Here is a 20048-nt window from a genome sequence, read left to right on the forward strand (position 1 = left end):
CCGTTCCTCGTTTTAATAAGTTGTCCCTCTGTAAGCTGTATAAAGAGATCACAGCCTGTGCCTTCCTCCCTGCGCCCTTTCTTTCTCAAAGCCATTAGCTCACCTGTCACAACCACTCCATATCCCTGCTCATCTCCTCCTCCTCTCTGTATCTCTCTATTCTCTGCTCCATGCTGTGGGATGCTGCCAGGCTGACCTGACACCTCTCTCCTGAGCTTTCTGATACCAGTCGGCCCATGGAGAGGTCAGGAGGATGTGGTGCTATTGGCGTGGAGAGAGGTTTGACCTCAATCAAATGGCATATCACAGCCTCTTTGTGCTTTCACCCACTCAGATAATGGCAGCAAATATCCCACACCAACACAACACCTCACTATCAACACCAGATAAAGAGTAAAGCCTTGTTGCACATGATCATTGTCTGGTAAATCTGTCCAATAGTGACTTTCACACTTAAGCTGTAATCAAAGGATGGAAGCTTCAGTAGGTTGAGAATGTTGTTTAATGTCTGGAGTTTATCCATTTAAAAACACACATGCATTAAACACAATGAAACCTCCCTGTAATAATATGTGTAGTTCTTGTAACATTGATATTGTGACGCCTTCAACCAGGAATAATTAACTTGCTGTAGCCTACATTGCTAGATAACATACAGACTGCTGACGAATTAAAGAAAAAACTGAATAAATAAGTGAAGAAATGTATCGAATGCAGATTCTTACATACTGGGTTTGGGTTGCTTAAATGAAATGATGAGAATCATATTCAATCTGTAAAATGACATAAAGATAAAACAGCTTGGAGATTTTCACAACTCTGATTATGCCACTCTCACAACACAATATTATTAACCACCTTTTAGGTTTACTTTATGTGCATTTTATGCCTTTATTAGAGAGTCTGAGAGTAAAGACATGAGAAATTAGGGGGGAGAGAGATGGGGAATGACAAGCAATAAAGGTCCCCAGGCAGACCTGAATTTAGGGATGTTGGGGTTTTTCAGTGCCTTAAAGGAGACGTATTGTGCACATTACCAGGTCTATATTTATATTCTGGGGCTCTATTGAAATAACTTTGCGTAATTTACAGTTCAGAAAACTCTTTATTTATCTTATTGGCTCTCAGTTTAGACTCTGTCTGAAACAGGTAATTATAGCTCCTGTCTCTTTAAGGCCCCCCTCCCGATGAGCGCACTCTGATCTGACTGTATAGCTTCCAAAGGCTACTAAACAGTTGTAGTTGGATTTCAATCTATCACTTCAAATTAAAGCTCACAGCAGGTTAAAGCTTGAGCTTTTGACTTTGACTTGATGTTTACCTCAAGTTTTGGAACTTTGGCAATGTCTAACATGGACATCCAACTACATAACAGTACCAAAAATAAACAAAAAAAACAAAAACATGAAATATTCCCTTTAAAACAGCACCTGAAACTTCTAGAAAAAAAAACGTTTTTTCCATTCTTTGCAGTATTGTATGAAAAAACTTGAGATTGATTTTTTTTAATAACTGCAATAAATTTAATTTTACTAACAAAAATGAAAGAAAGTGTGATATTCTCAATGTTGGATTAACTATGTCAAACATATTTAATTCTCGGATTTCAAGCTAACTTTCACATTGTACCACATAAGTAAGATGTTAGTAGGAAAACCATACCTAGACATGTATGGTTTACCTCTTACTTAATGTAAAGTTTATGTAATTTATTAGTAAATTAACTACGACATTGCCCTATTAAACTCAACTTCCTGAATTAAAATCTCTTAGATAATAAAGGGAAGAAACAGTCCAAGTGTTTTTAGTGCTATTTAGATCAGTGTCAAGACCAACAGAAACTTGCAGAGCAGATGAGCTAATGAGGTCACAGATTACAGTAATAAGGTGTTTAGAGGGGAAAGAAGGCAGGGGGAGTGGCCTCGTCCTAATCCTGTTATAGCATTTGAGTCGTCTTCACTGAGCTGATTAGGTTAATTTTCTGTCATCCTAAGCACCTTAGATGACCTATAAGCAATGTCTGGCCGATAGCAGAGGGCACAATCAGGGAGCAACAGATTGGACACAGATTTACACGAGATTGAAGTTGATGATCGGGAACATGATCAAATTGTTGTGGCTGCATAGAGGTTAATCTGCATGTTAGGTTAATGCCCTGTCTGAAAATGTCCGGATCCTTAGGTGATGGAAAGCAAAGAAGTTCATCTTTCAAATGGATGATTCACTGAAAGCGTATTGACAACCTGTCAATGGTAATCGTTTTAAATCTGAAGAAAGACATTAAGCTAAATAGTTGGCTCACATTATCCTCTTCAACACCACAGATCTTTCAGCAGGTCCATCATTATAAACATTTGTCGTCTGCTCAAACCAACAGAACCTTTTCATTTTCTTTATTTTAAATTGATGTGGTAAATATTCAACGATAACAACAACACAAATCATAAAATCATGACCTTCATGGCTTTCAATACAAAACATTTTGTGCATAAATGTGCATATTCAATGTTCTGGTGCAGCCATAAATAACAACATCTGGATTTGAATGTTAAAGATTGGCAGCTTGGCCTCTCCTTGGACAAAAGGTCAGAATATACAATTGAAGTGCGTTGAACTTTGAATGGTGTTAGACAGTAAACAAGCATGTGCTGCCTGATGATTGATGCAGATCACAGTTGACAACAACATAGTTTTTATAATTAATGTTCATTATAGGAAAAAAGCATACATTTCTAAAATAAGTGCATCCTCAACCAGCACTATCTTGTACCCAAATCAGATCAGAATAGGCCATTCTTAAGTGTAACATTGATTAAAAAATTAAATCTGTACTGATCAATATTTTGAAAGTAACTATGGGTGACATGACAACATGTCCCTGCAATGATGAAACTGTAAATACAACAATTTGTGGTTTTTCAGACTGTTGACAACTGCTACATGTTGTAACTATTTCAGCAGTTGGCTGCGGTGTTCATGTAGCTCCTGAAATCCCAAATCTGTGTTTGTGTTTATGTCTTTGTATGGATTAAACAGAAGGCATAAAACCTGTTTATGAGTGAGTTTTCAAAATGTTGGTAGTTGTGTTTTTAGCTAGACTAGCTGTTTCCCCTTTTCCTGTTTCCAGTCTTTATGCTATACTAAGCTAACGCTTAGCTTCATACTTCATACAAAATGTGGAATTATTCCTTTGAATGAGATATAACATCAGAAAAGACAGGCACATAATATTTACAACCTACAGTAACTGAATTGGTGTTGGAAAATGATTAAACTTTTGAAGGTAGTGAGAAAATAAAACAGGAACATAACATCAGGGTTCAGGCGGTTCAGTCACAGCAAAGCCAAGGTTTGTTTTCTATCTCAGTTTTACATCAGTGACATTAAATATTGTGTCCTAAATTCAAAGGAGACACATAGAGAAAAAGCGGCACTGCGATTACATAGTAAATAGATCTATTGACTCCTCTACAAACAATGGGTTGATACCTTGTTCACAGCGGTCACGAGATAGCTGATTTGAATGGCAACAACTCACACCAAATGGGAAGTTTCCCACCACCTCCAGCAGGTCCTGGGCAGGCAGGAGGGTAAATATTGATTGGACACTGTGTATTGCTCTGGAGTCACCCCAGCAGATGTTTTTCTTTGGCAGGTTCCACTGCCCTGTTTATTTTAAATTGCTCCGTCATTCGCTCGAGGTCAAAGGCCTGAGGAGGATGGAGAGAGTGTTGTGAGAGGGGGAGAGAGAGCATGAGGGCGAATGAGAGAGAGAGGACAGAATGACTTTTCCTCTGGTCTCTGGGCCAAAGGGCAGTGGGGCTAATGAGGAAGGAGCATGGAGTCATGTGCTGCTTGTTCACCCAGGGTTACTCCTCAGAGTTAAAGTTTAACCACAGTTTTCAAATTCCTTTGCTCTTTATCTAATGCAGTTAACACACTTCCAGACTAATATTCAGTGAACTATTGAGCCTCAAACTAAGGACAAATAAAACAAGTTGTATCAGTTTTATACTTTTACACTATTTATCAAAAACTTTCTTTAAAAACTGCTTGAAGGGCACTCTTGCAGAAGTTTATCTATATCAGAATTGGGAGAATTATTAGTTTCTGTGTCATTTGAATATCAAGTTTTATTACACTAACAGAAGCCTCTTCTGCTCTGGTGAGGAGATGATATACAGTTCAGACAGTAAGCACATTCAATTTTAAATATAAATGATGGATACCACATTAAAGTGCCATGCCTAAGCTTTAGATTTTAGGTTTACCTTAGTATTGACATAACTGTGTGGTGTATAACCCTTTTAACACAAAACGGTTTAGAAGTAGAAGGAGAAATAACTATAAGTAGAAATGTCAATGCCTGTTAAACCAAGCATCACGACGCAGCAGGTCTTTTAGCCCACAGGGTTTCAGCTGGTAAAACCTGTATGTACATATTTTGAAAGCAGACTATGTCTGTGTGTGTGTGATCTTATAATATATCGTATTCTGAAAGGTTTCCATTACCTACAGAAGCTTTTCACACAGCATGTGGAAAAAATGTGCTCGACATTGTAAACTTAAATTTAGCTAGCTATATACTTGTGTTTCCTCCCTCACACCATGCATTGATCAAGATTTTTACAAACATAAACTCTAAGAGGAGATCCAAAAGTTTCCCTAAAAAAACAATATATGTCAGAGCGTGTTTGAGGAAATTATGATGCGCAAGACCTTTTATTTCCATTTTATGTGAAGATGCATTCAAATTGAAACGTTTTGTGTAAGCATCATATACAGCGGCTCCAAAACAGCACTAGAAAAAAATGTATAAAACATTTAAATAGACATGGACTGAAATTTTAAGAGGGAAATGAGGATTAAATTGGACATGTGTGTTCATATGGATGTAAACAGTGTGTGCAGTGTTCAGGTGAGTGCGCTAAAGGTTTGGCTGCTACACACGGATGCTTGTGGACTCCTGGCTGAGTTGAGAATGCACAGACTCCACAACAGTCGACTTCATGCTGAGAGCAACTGCATTCCTGAGCTGCAGTTCAAAGAGCAAAGAACACACACACACACACAGAGAGACACACACAGACACACACACACACACACACACACACACACACTACCACATACACGCAAACATTCCCAGTTACATACCACATATGTACTTACGCACATGGGCACATAACGCTCTGCACAAAAAAAAGACAAACACAGATTCAAACACATGCGGTGACACTTTTGTAGCTGTTACAACACATATACAACAATCTCAGGCTCTATTGTGTTTTTCCTTCAGACACAAATAAGGTGTTTGTGCAAACATGAACTCCCGTTTTAATCTCACGCAACAAACCTGCAGAGAATCCAGGTGACGAGAACATGAGAGGACAGAAAGGTCAACAGTCCGACCTCCTCAGAGAAAGATGGTCTTCTACCATAATCCACTTATTATGACAGTAAACTGCAGGCTTTTTTATTAGGGCACATTGATAGCACCAAATTATTCTGCTATTAGTCATGAGCAGGATTATTTGCTATAATATTCTTCCACAAAAAAAGACCTTTGTACCTTAAGGTACAACCTAACATTGTATATTTCCATTTAATTCACACTTTTTTACAGAATTTGTGCTTGTTTCTTATCATTTGGTTTAAAACAAAACATTTCAAAATAACAAATGAACAAACAGACTTCTAGTAGCTGAACCAACATGTCTGTGATATGCTCATCGATCAAACAGTATTTTGTTAAAAGTTATTATATATATATGTATCTCTTCTATATATGTTCCAATTCAATCAATCAATAAATCTTTAGTAGTTTTTACCCTGAACGAGTTTCCCTTTAGTTAGTTAGTTTTACAACTTTGGATTTGGCCACAAGGCTTCATGTTGTTATTGGTCATGTGTGAATTGAAAGTGTATCCGCTCACAGAGAGGCTGTTTATACTGGGTTTGAAATAGGTTTTAGTGATTCAAACACAAGTGGACAGTCGAGACACATCACCATTCATACCTGTGTCTATCATGCGTGAGCTTCGGCCAATAGTTGAAATTGGCAGGATAGTAATTTGGCATTGGGGCATCGTCACTAGAACAATAACTATTCCCTGCATTGATTATTGGACACATCAGGATGCATTTACACTACAAAAGATATGCGGTCAGATACATCCCAGACCACATTAGCAAGTGGTTAAGTGATCAGCTCACAATGAGTCTTGGTGGTCGTTTACACACCTTGTGTATATGGTTGTTTACACATGTCCAGTGTTTTACATGCTGTCTACTTGTGATCTGATTGCCCAAGACACATTTAAAACCAAGTGTGAACAGGGTCAAAGATTTAGTCATCAAACAAACCTTTATAGAAAATATCTTGATATAACACAAAATGATTCAAACTTTCTTTGAAAAAATGAACTTAAACCACTTTATCCTAAAAGATTTGTGCCCCTCACTCCAAGTTAGTGTTCACTGATTGAGATTCAAGATATTGTAGCTGAACTCTTTAAGTATGTTCTACAGTCAGATCTGTATTTAAAGTTTTATGAGCAAATATTAAACACTATGCCACATGCTCCGACCTCTGCTAGTACACAGAGGCTTAAAGGAAAGCACTAATTCAACTTACAGCAGCTTAGCTTGGCCCCTGATAACCCCTTAACAAAACAAAAGGCCTATCCATGCACAATGAGTCTCGCTGTGACGGATGTGGGTTAAAGTTACCTTATGCTCACATTCAAAAAGCTGAATTAAGTTGAGCCTCACTGGCCAAAAAAAAGAAAGAAATACTTCCCTGTCCTGACAACTTAACTCTTTGCTCCTTTGACATCGCCTAAGAGACAAAATGTTGCCTTCAAAAACTCAAGGACAAAATGTTTTGTCATTCAGGAGAAATTCCTGTACAACCATGTGATGAGCAAATAGTTTATAGAGGCAGCAGTGAATACCTCCTCTGTGGGTTTTTTTTCCTGCGTGTGGAGGCTGTTATCGGAAACCTTGTTTGCAGGCTGTGATTGTTTATTTTGTCCTCCCCCTTTTTCTTGGAGACCTTCACATGACAGTGCTGTTGGTGTGACAGACAAAGCAGAGCAGGAATTCCTCAGGAGCGCTGCCCACTGCTAAGACGATGGATGAGTTACGCTGCACATTATGCTTAGCTTTGTAAAACAGAAGCCACAGTGCTTTTGTTGATACTGTGAATCATAGTCTTACATAAGGAGACATTTTAGATTTTACACATGAGGATCATTTTAATCATCATGAATTCAACACATCAAACCTTGTCTCCTATGAAGGACTTTCATATTCTTGTTTCCTATAGCAGCAGATTTTGAACAGAATTGTGACTTTGTTTTTTATCAACATCAAGAGGAAACTGCTAATTAACATATCTGGCTAGCTGCAAGATGTTGATACTGAGCATATTTGCAAAAGGTTTCCACACAATGTTTTTCATTTAATTTCCTACAAAAGTACTCGTACTGTACCAACTACAGCGTGATGAAGCTTTTTTGTGGTTATGTTTAGGCAACTCACAGTAGTTGATTACAGTAAGGCAAAGAACATAATCTGGGTATAATATTGAAAAAGTCCACAATGACTTGAGCCACAATGCAGAACAACCAATCTTTCACAAACCTTAACCAAAAAAATGCTTTTGATGTCTAAGCCTAACAACAACAACAACTCAATGAACCCGGTCTCTGGTGACAAAGTCCTTGCTTTGCTTTGAGAGCCCACCATCCACCCCGACCACCTCCCTACTATTTGTGTGCACCATAGAAAAGTAGCACATCCGTCACTGTGAAAAACATCGTCTGGGCAGTGCTTTCCCATCAAAATGTTTGTGAAATAAATAAGCAGTATGTAAATGTTATTTCTAGGAGACATGCAACATTGAAAAACAGTTATACAATGTCCCTAATGATGTCATCTGTGTTATCTTTAACACGCCAAATGTTTACCAGAAAGCCTACGCTACAAACAGACACTGTATACAATCTGTTGACATGTAGTCTGAGCAACTCAGACATAAACACCAATCCTGAAAAACTGGATTATTTTTAGACATTCAATGCCAACATTTTAAAATGTTTTGCTCAATGCAATATCTGCAAATAGAAACTATGGTATGGTTGAGGTTAGAGAAAGATTGTGACACTGGGAAATAAGATATGGCTCAGGAAAGGTTAGGGTCAAGCAACTAAAACACTTCATCATTGATTGCAGGTCAAACTCTGGTCTACTTCAGGAAAGCTGGATGTCCTACTTGTCCATCCACCACCCCAACCTATACACATTGTGACATACAAAGCAATACTTCCTGTGTTGGCACTGAACGTTGGCATTGAACCTAAGTCTTGAAGTGAACAATCATCTAATGCGAATGTCTTTTCCAGGTGATACTGACTGGTTGGAAAAGACATGGAGTAAAAGTCAGGATATCTTGATCTTTGCTTCATTGGTTTTGACCTTTCTTTTTGTAATCTGTCTCGTTGGAGGCAACTTTATGAAAGTAAGACACTAAATCACTTCTTTCAAATCAATTCCTTTTCATCTATAATCTAGCAGCTCAAAAGGATCACTTGCATGCATCCTTCACACGAAGCTGTGAGTATGTGCAGCAGGTGTGAAAAGGAGCCAGTGGCGTATCATATAACCTTTTGACAAGTTCCTCAACAACAACAGGCCCTCCCTGTTATTATTGGGTCAACAAAGTCGGAGGAAGTCTTAAGGATTAGAGTAGAGTGGACAACATGAGTGCGAGTGCCATGCGCTCTTCTGTGTCGACCTGAGGCCCCCCTCTTTGTCTTACGGCAGTGTTGGGGTTAACTCCCCCTGCTCCCTGGCTTGCCCGGGGTCAGAGGGGGAAACAGGCAGCCAGTCAGGCAGCCAGGCATTCTTTCTATGTGTGTGTGTGTGTGTGTAGCTGTAGCCCACTCTGTGCTCTTTGACTCCACTGGCCTTATAAGGCATCCAGTGCCATGGCAACCGCAGGGCTTGAATAGCAGTGTCAAATCCCTCAGCACACAGACACACGCTCACTCTCCCTAAAGGAGGGAGCGAGGCAGAAACACAGAGAGGGATTGAGAGGAGGCTATCTCTGGGCTGCTCTCCACAGCAGCGTCTGGCTTTCACTGAAGGTCCGTGACCGTGTTTTTCCTGCTTGTTTGCCTAATTTATTCCTGTCGGGGCCAGCCGAAAGAAAGGCGGAAAAGAAAAAGAGGAACGGGGCAGAATAGTAAAGAGTGCAACAGTACACCCTGACTCGCTGACAGGGAATGCAGAGTGGTTCTGGCCTCTGGTTGTTACTGCTGGATGGACAAGCACTGACAAAACAAGAGGAGGAAGAGAGAGACAACACTTTGTGGAGCTTTTAGAGAGGAGGTGCAACTGCAACTTAAAGGCCAAGAGACACTGGAGATTTCTCAACTCTGCTTTTGTTTTGTTTTGTTGTTTTTTTCTGTGACATTTGAGCCTCTGACACCACTGAGGGAGTTGGAGGAACCTCAAGAAAACATAATTCAACCACAGACGACAGAGCAGGAGGACTTCTTTGATTAACTTTGTTGCTGGAGAAACCACAGAGGCATTTTCTAGGAGTGAAAGGAGTGCATTGTCTTTCTCACTACTCTATTGTTTTAATATCAAGTCTGAAATCCGTTTGAGTATTCTCTGGATCTTTTTGCTTATTTTTAGAGAACAGATACTTAATTGTGCATATGGTTAACTGGTAATCGCCTCCCAGAATACCAAAAGAAAGAACAAAACCCAATTTCCAAAACTATCCAAAGATTTTGGGGGAAACTATAAGCTGATTTTTTCCTCCTCATCACTATCACCTATGCTTCTGTAACAGCCTCGACAAGTCAAGAGTGAGTCTGGACTAGAACTGCCTCAGATCAGCAGATAACACCTCTGCACGGCAGGAACTGGTTGGACTAGTTTATAAGTTGGAGGAGAGGGCAGGGCAGTTTAACCCTGCCTGAAGGAGAGCTGTGTTTTATTTTCCTCCCACTTGTCCTTTTGGGAGAAAGCAGTGCGCCAAGAGAGCAGATAGAGGGGCTGAGCTGCTTTTTTATTTGGAGAGTGACTGTTTTGTCCCTCGTCACTATGCTTAGGGATAGGTGAGGTGTTTTTTTTTTTCCTTCTTTCAGAGGGGGGGAGACGGCGAGTGAAAGTGAGAGGGAGTCAAAGTGTAATTTATTGTTTCCTGTGAAAGAGCAGGCTGCACCCTTTTTCTCCTGCCTGAACTCTGAACCACTCAATGTGTGTCTGAAGTTTTCTCAGACCTCGGGAGCCATTGATCGGAGGTCAGGGCAGAAAACACAGGAGTGAAAGACAAGAACAGAGTGAGCAGAGGGATTAAAGGAGAGAGAGAAAACAGCACTGGGAGCAACCTCCAGGTCATTCCAAACAGACGGCAAGGGAGGAAAGGTCAACACGGGGGAGTCCAAGACAACTTTTCATCACACTTTTAGATCATCTTGGACAAAACCTGCCTTGAATTTCAACCTGGAGTGATTGTATTTTAGCCTGGAATCCATTTTTAGACTTTTTAGAGGGTAGCTGAAAGCTGGGGGACAGGGCGGGTCTGTGTATGATCCACTCACAGGGCTGCGTGTCTCAGAGAATATGGCCATGGTGAGCGGGGGATGGGGAAACCCCAATGGGGACAGTAATGGACTGGGAGAGAAGGCTTACCTGAGGAGGGAAGAAGAGGAGGGCTCACCCCAGGCTGGAAGCAGCGATGTGGACGTAGGGGACGAGGACAAGGCCTGCGTGGTGGACTGTGTGGTGTGTGGGGACAAGTCCAGCGGGAAGCACTACGGCGTGTTCACCTGTGAGGGCTGTAAGAGCTTCTTTAAGAGGAGCATCAGAAGGAACCTCAACTACTCCTGCAGGTAGGGGGCGGCTGGGAGATTCAGAATTACAGTCTGAAGAATAAATGTAAAGTTTAAAGGAACATTTTATATATTTTGCTCACTTTTTTAGTTGTGTTTTTTTAAGTGTGTGGTCCACAAAATCTCACATGGGTTTTTGTGATTTATGAAAGTGTACAAACATGAAGTGTGTGCAGCTATTCACATTCATGAAAGAGACAGAACAGTAGTCCATTTCTCACTCCTGCATGATATGTTCCAACCTTGGATACATCTTGCAAGCAGCCCTGGAGAAAAAAATAACATGAAGGTCAGTCATGTGAAGATGGATTGCTTCAGAAGGTCAACATTCCCATTATTCTTCACTACAACACAACGTTGCAATTCAATTCTCTGCTTTTTCAGCTCTCAGCTAGTGAATATAGTTATTATTCCCCCATATTAATGCACTAACTCTGAATACAAGGTGTCTTTTTAGTCACTTTGGCACATCCAGGGCTGAAAAGAGCTTTCTTTGAAATGTCGGCAGACCTCGTCTTGCTGTAAAAGGCAACACATGGGTGTGCGGGGCTGATGATTTACAAAGGTCACAGCCTTGATAGCTTTTCAGCCACGCCAGCTCACACAGTTCACTCATCATACAGGGGTCAGTGGGAGGGAGAATAAAAGAGGCGAGATAAACATGTAAATGCAAACTTCACCCCCTTAGAGGATTTATGTTTAAAGGTTAAATTTGATGTTTTTGGAGACTTTTCTGGCTACTTTCATGCAATATAAGTACACATGAAACAAGTTTTTGCTCTTCACATACCAATACATTTTGATTGGTTGATTGTTTCACCTTAAGTGTTTTTATCTTCTGTTTCTTATCACAGATCAAACAGAGAATGCCAAATCGACCAGCATCATCGTAACCAGTGCCAATACTGTCGTCTGAAGAAATGTTTCCGTGTCGGAATGCGCAAAGAAGGTAAAAAAAGTCCTGCCAAGATGAATTTTATAAGATTAGTAGACACACAAATGATGTTTTCCACTACAAGAGGCAAAAAAACTAAGAGGTGTATTTTTTATTAATCCTATCACATGATTATCTGAGGTTATTGTTAAACCTTTGCTTATTGAAATGCTTATTATGTGTCACATGAAAGGTGTCACTCAAAATAACAAACCCACAGATGATTATTGGAGCATTTTAGCTCGTTTCAGCTAGTCATTTTTGTTTTACAGCCCGCAACTTTACTGTTTTGGTCAACTTCACCTGTGTTGTTTCCAGCCACAACAGATAGCTCTTTTCCGTGAAAAAGTTCTGATAAGCATTGTGTCCAACACCAAACAGCAGACAGACAATGTTCGAATATTGTAGATAGCTAAAGAGACAGATATTTGGGGGGTGAAAGGAGACTCAAGTTCATTAGGTGGACAAAGTGTATACACTCCATGTTTAAGTAAGTTAGTTAAGTAAGTTTTACATTTAAAATTTTACTAAGGGGAAAGTACATAAGTAAGGTACTGAAGTGATACAAGTAAAAATACTTGCTTTGTAGATTGACCCATTCATTATTTCTATTATTACAGTTGCTTGTATTATTAAATATAGCATTGTAGCTGGTCATGCTGGAGCTAATTGAACAGTTTTATATACTGTTGGGTAGTATAAATTGTAAGAAAACATATTTCATAAGCTTATTGTAGTTTAGTTTAGATTATTTCAGCCATTTCCAATTTATGCAACTCAAATACACATCTAAATAAACAGAGTAAATAATTGCATGTCCTTGTTTGCTTCATCTCCTTGAGAAACATTAACAAACCAAAAAAAAGGCAGAATAGGTGTCAGCTGAAGCATTAGCTTATAACACCAATCCTACAGCATGTTTTCAATGTCAAATCTTAATCTGCAAACCAACACTGAAACGAGGTGTAGAAGTATAAAGTAGCATAAAATGGTAATACATGAGTGTTACCATTTTTTAATAACCTCAAAATCACCCTTAAGTACACAACCTGAGTGAACAAGCAAACAGACTGCTTCATGCTCATACACCCTGCATGAAGCAATCCCCCACAAGCACAAATACTCAGAAGCACAGATATAGATCTACGATTAAAAGAAATTGGTGATTCGTAGAGAAATGGCCTACTTCTAAAGAAACAGCCAGTGACATTTGCCAGTGATCCAAGCACAATATTTATACTGTCAACTAAAGCATGTTTTCACCCTGGTGCTCGACTCCCTGCAGCTGTTGAGCTTCAGGGACGAAGGGGCAACTGGAGTCGACTGTGCTGATTCGTAGAACAAGTTGTGCTCCATCTTGTGCTCTGTCAAAACACACACTGAACTGTCTGTCGCTATAGTGATAACGCCGTAAAAACCAGTTAATTATAGTTTTTAATCTTCTTCACTTCAGCATGGAAAACTATGTTTCCCCTTTCACCTGGTGTATTATTTTTCATTTAAAGAATTATACTGTTGTTATCACTTCTCAAACTGTTTTAATTTACTGTCTTGCTGAAGTCTGATGACAGAAACCCATCTGTAGTAGCCCATACTAGACATACAACCCTCCTTGTATTTCAGCCTGTGTCAGTGGACACCACCATACATAATGTGCACTGAGGTGACAGTGTGCCAGAGGTTATATTGGGCCTGGTTATTAATGAACCATGCTGACGGTAGCCATGATGCAGGTCGCACTGTTTCCACATTACCTGGAAATATCTGGTTTTACCTTTAACCCAGTGAGGGAGGCGGTCACTTAGACTGTTTTAAGTAAGATTTTGGCACTTGAAACTTTATTGACAGCAATTTAAAACAGCCTGTTGAGCTCATTAAACATTTGGAAACAGTGAGGGCAATAGTGCATTAACCTCAGGCAGAGCAGTCACAGTAGGACGTTGGCCTTAGATTTTAATCACTAAGGTCAGCAGCAGTCTGAACTTATGATTAGGGTGTTTAATTGCTGGTGATTAAATTAACTGTATCTGTTGCCTTGCTGCTGTTAGGGTTTTGCTCAGAGATTTACAGCATTTGGACATTTTTTTCTGTAATGGTTAAAATGAGAATTAGTAAAAGTCTTTCTGTGTAAATCCTTTTTTAAAGAAAACGTTCAAAATACTATTACAACCCACTATGAGCTGTAAGTCTTTGGCTCAAAAGCGTAAATAGAGCCTATACATCCAGATCAAGGATACACAGTCAGGTATTTGTTAATTATTAATACAAGGCAGTTTCTCACAATGTTCAAAAACTCAGGCATCTGGGCCAGTACAAATCCAGCAACCGAACAAAGAAACATGACCAAAAACACCTCTGGTTGACCTCAAGATTTAATAGAAGGCAATTTAAACATTATGATTGGTTAGGAAAAGTTTTCAGTCATTTTTCATTTATTTGAATTAAGTCAGATATGAGCTGACACTGATTAATTTGCAGCCCTTAATAGTGCAAACAGACTTCAAGGATCAGACAGAGAAGGTTTCTGGTCGATACGTTCACGTAATGTAAACAACCCCAACTTGAACTTTGCCAACAATGCTGATAACCTAATGTAACATATGTTAAAAAGCTAATTGTAGTAACAGCACTTCTGCTTGAGTAGAATAGCTTTTGCAGCAGATGAAAAATACAGCTTAGGTTCATCCAACATCTTTCCACACATCAGACATCTCCCCTGCATCATTCAATCGTTTACTCTTCTGCAGGAGTACAACAGCAGTATACAGTTTCTCAGTCACTGATTCTCATCTTCTTATCTCTCTTCCCTCTGCAGCTGTTCAGCGGGGCCGGATCCCTCCTTCTCATTCAGGTATCAGTCCCAACTCCCTGGCAGGTGGAGTTGGAGGACCAGGGCCGGGTCACATTGGGGCGGATTACTTCAACGGGCAGCCGGTGTCAGAGCTCATCACCCAGCTCCTCCGGGCTGAGCCCTACCCCAGCAGCCGTTATGGGACCCCCTACAGCCAGGCACAGATGCAGGCATCTGCGAGCGGAGCCTCCGTCATGGGCATCGACAGCATCTGTGAGTTGGCTGCCCGACTCCTCTTCAGCACCATTGAGTGGGCCAGGAACATCCCATACTTCCCAGAGCTGCCAGTCTCAGAGCAGGTCAGTATTGGTGTATTTTGACACAGGAGCTTTTTTCTCATGTACAGTAGTTAAGACCACATTCATTCATCTATTTGCAGACAAAAAGAAAAGAAAATCAGGGGTCTTAAGTTTCCAAAACATGACATATTTTGCATTCCTTCTCTTTTGTTTAACTTTCATTAAATCATGGACTAAGGTCCCCCAATGTGTGGCAGCTTGAAATGATAAAGAAAATAACTCAGTGACTTATGGTTTAAAACCGGTGGTATCCATCCCATACATGGGTTGGGACCTATGAAATAAATCTGAGGGGTTGTAAAACACTTAAATAGATTAGAGGGAAATTTTCCTAAAATTTCACTATTACTTTTTGGGAGTCTCAAATATGCTTGTACTTTCAGTTTGAATTCTCTAAAAAATTATGCAAATTAAAGACTGCTGGAAGAGGTACTCCGATCTTTATTTTTAAAAAGTAGTAATACAACAAGGTAAAAACATTCCTGCATCAAGAATTGTATTTGAGTAAAAGTACTCATTGTGCTGAATGTGGCACGTTTTAGCTGCAACTTGAATCCCAATCCAAACCTTTATTTGAAAAGTTTATGAACTCCGCATAAACAGTGTCACAAAACTGTCAGATTTAACATCTCTTAAATTATTGTTGCAGTAAGCATCATTGTATTGATGCAGCTGATAAAGGTGCGGCTAATTTGACTGCTTCATCTATAATAATACATGATTTTATTTGCTGATTATATTTTGTACTCTGTAGTGAAAAGGAGCATGAGATTACCTCAAAATTGTACATGAGGAAAGTATTTGAGTAAATATATTTTGTTACTTTCCACCAATGAAATTAAACCATCCATAAAATCAGGAAAAATCACAATTAAGGTCACAGCTCATGTCCTAACATAAGCCACAACCGGTTATTAGGGATCATTAGGGAAATTTCCTAATTACCAACATACCTGTTCATCCCACAGGTGGCACTGCTGAGGCTCAGCTGGAGTGAACTTTTCATCCTGAACGCGGCTCAGTCAGCCTTGCCTCTTCACATGGCTCCTCTGTTGGCAGCAGCTGGGTTTCATTCGTCACCCATGTCTGCAGAGCGCGTGGTGTCTTTCATGGACCAGGTCAGGGTTTTCCAGGACCAGGTGGACAAACTCAACAGGCTGCAAGTGGACTCAGCCGAGTACAGCTGTCTCAAAGCCATTGCACTCTTTTCACCTGGTAAGTCTCTTCACTTTAAACTGTCTGTTGAAAATAAATACATGGAAAGTGTATAAGTTTCAGCCTCTGTAGTGTTTTTGACACTGTTTGAGACATAGCTTTCATGCCAGCTTCAGGGATGCTGTGTTTTAACCAAACATGACCTCTGACCTCCCCAAAAGGGGCTGTAAACAAAGAGAAAATGAACTTTAAGGAACCAAAAGCACATGTAGGCTATTTACAATAAGATCTACATAGGAACACAAAGGCCAATGTTACATTTGTTCAATCATGGCAAACTCCATGTTTTTTTGCATAAACATGATCCCACACAATGGTAAATACAGATTTTAAAGCAACTATCATTCATTTTAGTATTTTTTAGCTCATTACTTTGGTTTTCCACCTCAAAACTTCACTGTTTTGATTCACTTCCATTGTTTTCATCAGTGTCATCTTCGGCCAAAGCAGGCAGCACATTACCTGCCCAGTAGCAAAAGACAAAGTTAGTCACTTGCTGGTGAACATATATTTCCCTCAAGAGTTGGTGGAGACCAAAACAGAGACAATGGGAGAATATTGGACCTAATTTGGAAACAGAAAAATAACAACAAATTAATGCTAATGTTGGTCTCTATCTGCTGCTGCCAAGTGGCTACAAAATCAGTTGTTTCAGGTATAAATTTGGGGAAATGAAAGCACTGGTACTGGCAGATAACATGATACCATGTGATGCGATATTGAAAACTGTATTATGAGAGAAGTTTTGGTGCATCCCCTAAAAAACTGAACAATTAAATAGTGACATCCTCTGTCTCTTCCACTCACAGATGCATGTGGTCTGACCGACCCTGCACATGTGGAAGCCCTGCAGGAGAAGGCCCAGGTCGCCCTGACAGAGTACGAGAGGTTGCAGTACCCCAACCAGCCTCAACGCTTTGGCCGCTTACTGCTGCGCCTCCCTGCTCTGCGTGCCGTGCCGGCCAACCTCATCTCTCAACTCTTCTTCATGCGGCTGGTGGGAAAGACACCCATCGAGACGCTAATCCGAGACATGCAGCTATCAGGGAGCTCCATCAGCTGGCCCTACGTACCAGGACAGTGAACACCTCTGGCCTTCAGAATGAGATGGACCGAGATCAGATTGGGAGGAGACAGAGCTCACAAAGATTACAACAAATACAAACTGAATGTTATAAATACAAACTGAAGAGTTTATAGAAGTCAGCTGTTCCCATATTAGCTCTGTACATTTTGGTGGATGTCACACTAAAGCTGTTTTCAGGGAAACAACATGCACAGTTGTCTTTCAACATAATTATATATGTTTGCAGCACTTGTCAGTTTGCTCTGAACACGGTCTGATCTCATTTTGTCTCATTCTGGACAGAAACAGGGCTTTAACTAAAATACAGACTCTGACAAGAGGCCGTGTGCCCTTACTACCTCCTCCCATATCACCCCTTATGTGACTCCGTTTGAATCCAGCTGTGTGTTTTCTCTCTGCTTTATTTTTAGTCCAAATGAAGCCATAGCAGTAACTATTACTTACACGCAGATCTGACCTTTTGTGGCAGCTTCAGAGCTTTAAATCTTTAAATCGTCGCAACTGTGACATATTGCGCTCATCATTTCTACGTTATGAACCCGGAAGTGGAATCAATTTATTACCAAATCAGTTTTGAAAACAGTGCTCTACTGCAAAGTATCACCTTGCACACTGTTAATACAGAAAAATAGTCATGACATTGTATGTTAAACTATATTTGATACATACATGAAGAATACAGTATATTATATACTTAAAGGTGCAATAAATGACACTGAGCCTCACTGGATGTCAGCAAACAACTATTTGCTATGTAAAGTATAGTAGAGTAAGTCGTGGTGGCCACACATGCGTGTTAGTGCATGTTAGTGTATGTGAGTCCCTGCGCGTCCATTTCCAAGATGGTGGCCGTGTCACAGACTTTCTCAAATTACAGCTAAATAGTACTATAAGATATGTTTCTGAAAACATTTGGGGCAATGATTAGGCAATGCAGGAACAGAATCTTGATCCGTATTTGATCAGCAGTGCCTAGCTTAACAGTTTGATCTGAGTTTTTGAGTTGTTGCCCCTGCCTCACGATACACATTTGTTTTGATCTGAGATGTTGGTACTATAGCGCAACATCTAGTGGCTGAATGTTGTAACATTAAAGCCACGAGGTATAGGAATTGAACATTTCGGACTTTGACGTCCCCTGGTGGTAGTAACAACAAAGACAATATTCTACACATAGTGGCTTTGATATAGTATATTATACAAAGATGTTGCAGGCTTTAGTTTCCACTGTGCAAGTAATGAAGCAGACAGGAAGTGGAGGTGAATTTATGATACAGCAGCCTCTCCAACACACATCTGGCTCCTCAGACAGTGACACCCCCATTTAACATTATTACCTCATGTTTTATACATCAAAGACAAAGATTGTATAGTGAACTGTTCATGTGCTAAAGATAAATATAAAGGGATCAAGGTACTAATCTATCAGTAGTATTCCCCCTAATAAAAAGATCTGTCTGTCCACCAGATTTTTGGCCAAAGTCTATATGAAATTGTTTTGAAGTTTGATGTAAGAGGATGCCCAAAGTTTGACAGATTGTACATGAAAGTGACTTGTTGTTTTTCTGATTCTTTTGCTTTAATGAGGGTAGAGGTTTCACATATGTGGTCCCCCTTTTAAAGCAGTGTGTTAAAACGTGGTCAAATGGACAGAGGTCACTTTGAGATAATGGTAATTATTCTGCTTATGCAAGGTACTTCACTTGTATAAAGGTTATGGTGTGTGTGTTGGTACTGAGATTTTTAAAAATGTGTATGATTTTTTAAAAGTGTATTACCTGTTATTATATCTCATTTCTAAAAAGAAAGACAATGGCCATGATCCCCAATGTGATCAAACAACTTCATCAGCAGCCCAAGGTGCTGTCCATGTACCATTTTATGTTGTTTGTTCAATATAAACTATAAACTATAGTGATTTGACTTTGTAGCTTGACATTTAAAAGAACCATGTTTCTATGACCATGCCAAACCTAGAAATGCAAAGAAGTTGATATGTCTGACTGATTGTGTTTTTTTTTTTTTTTTTTTTTGCATTACTAGAAATAAAAGTATGCACATTCATTCTGTGGAAGACTTGAGTATCAAAGAGTAGACGCACTGCTGCACACCTCTGCCAGAATCAGAAAACACTTTACAATATACAACTTCCTTAAATAAATTGATTATATCATTAGAACCCATTAACAGAACATTGGGAAATTGATTAATCATTTGTGTTGTTTAATCAAGCAACAAATTAATAAAAAATTTAAAATAATAATTTCCTTCTGAAATTAAGTAGAGCAGAAGTATAAAGCTACGTTACTTACAAGTTGTCCTTTAGTAAATGTACTAAGTTACACCCCACCACTGATATACAGCCTTTTCATACATGAAGTCACATGTGTACTTCAAACTGTTAGTATGCTGACTGCTGGTGTACAATACTGACCCAACATGCTTTACACAAAAGAAAAGTGATACTCACAGCTGCATTAAGTGTAAATATTGCAGTAACACATCAAATTCTTATTTATTTAGGCAGTTAGGGTTAGGGTCTTATTTATTTATTTCCTGTAAATAAGCAAAAATATTAGGTGTGCAGTATAGAATAACAGCTGCAGTAAAAGGTTTTCAAAGGTGTTGACCAGTAGAGGGCAGTAACTGCAAGCATTTAGCTCACTGGGATTAGTTTATTGAATCAACAGTGTTCCTGAGAGAGAAGAGTCTCCTGCTCTCCCTGCTGGACAACAACAGTAAAGGCACAGAA

The 20048-nt window shown here is 39.6% G+C and overlaps 1 protein-coding gene across 1 annotated transcript; it reads left to right on the top strand.

Moving 5' to 3' along the window:
• The first annotated feature begins 10149 nt into the window (after positions 1-10149).
• Positions 10150-19385, top strand: nr2f6b (nuclear receptor subfamily 2, group F, member 6b). The gene is made up of 5 exons (XM_053322316.1): positions 10150-10910; positions 11765-11859; positions 14660-14994; positions 15963-16209; positions 17019-19385. The coding sequence occupies exons 1-5, from the start codon at positions 10642-10644 to the stop codon at positions 17291-17293; spliced, it is 1221 nt and encodes a 406-aa protein (XP_053178291.1). The 5' UTR covers positions 10150-10641; the 3' UTR covers positions 17294-19385.
• Positions 19386-20048: the final 663 nt, after the last annotated feature.

The sequence above is a fragment of the Scomber japonicus genome, chromosome 7, assembly GCF_027409825.1.
Source record: "Scomber japonicus isolate fScoJap1 chromosome 7, fScoJap1.pri, whole genome shotgun sequence".
Taxonomy (NCBI): domain Eukaryota; kingdom Metazoa; phylum Chordata; class Actinopteri; order Scombriformes; family Scombridae; genus Scomber; species Scomber japonicus.

Coding starts and splice junctions, on each gene's coding strand:
- nr2f6b (XM_053322316.1), top strand. CDS start 10,642: ATGGCCATGGTGAGCGGGGGATGGGGAAACCCCAATGGGGACAGTAAT. Junction 10,911..11,764: donor AACCTCAACTACTCCTGCAG/GTAGGGGGCGGC, acceptor TTCTTATCACAG/ATCAAACAGAGAATGCCAAA. Junction 11,860..14,659: donor TGTCGGAATGCGCAAAGAAG/GTAAAAAAAGTC, acceptor TTCCCTCTGCAG/CTGTTCAGCGGGGCCGGATC.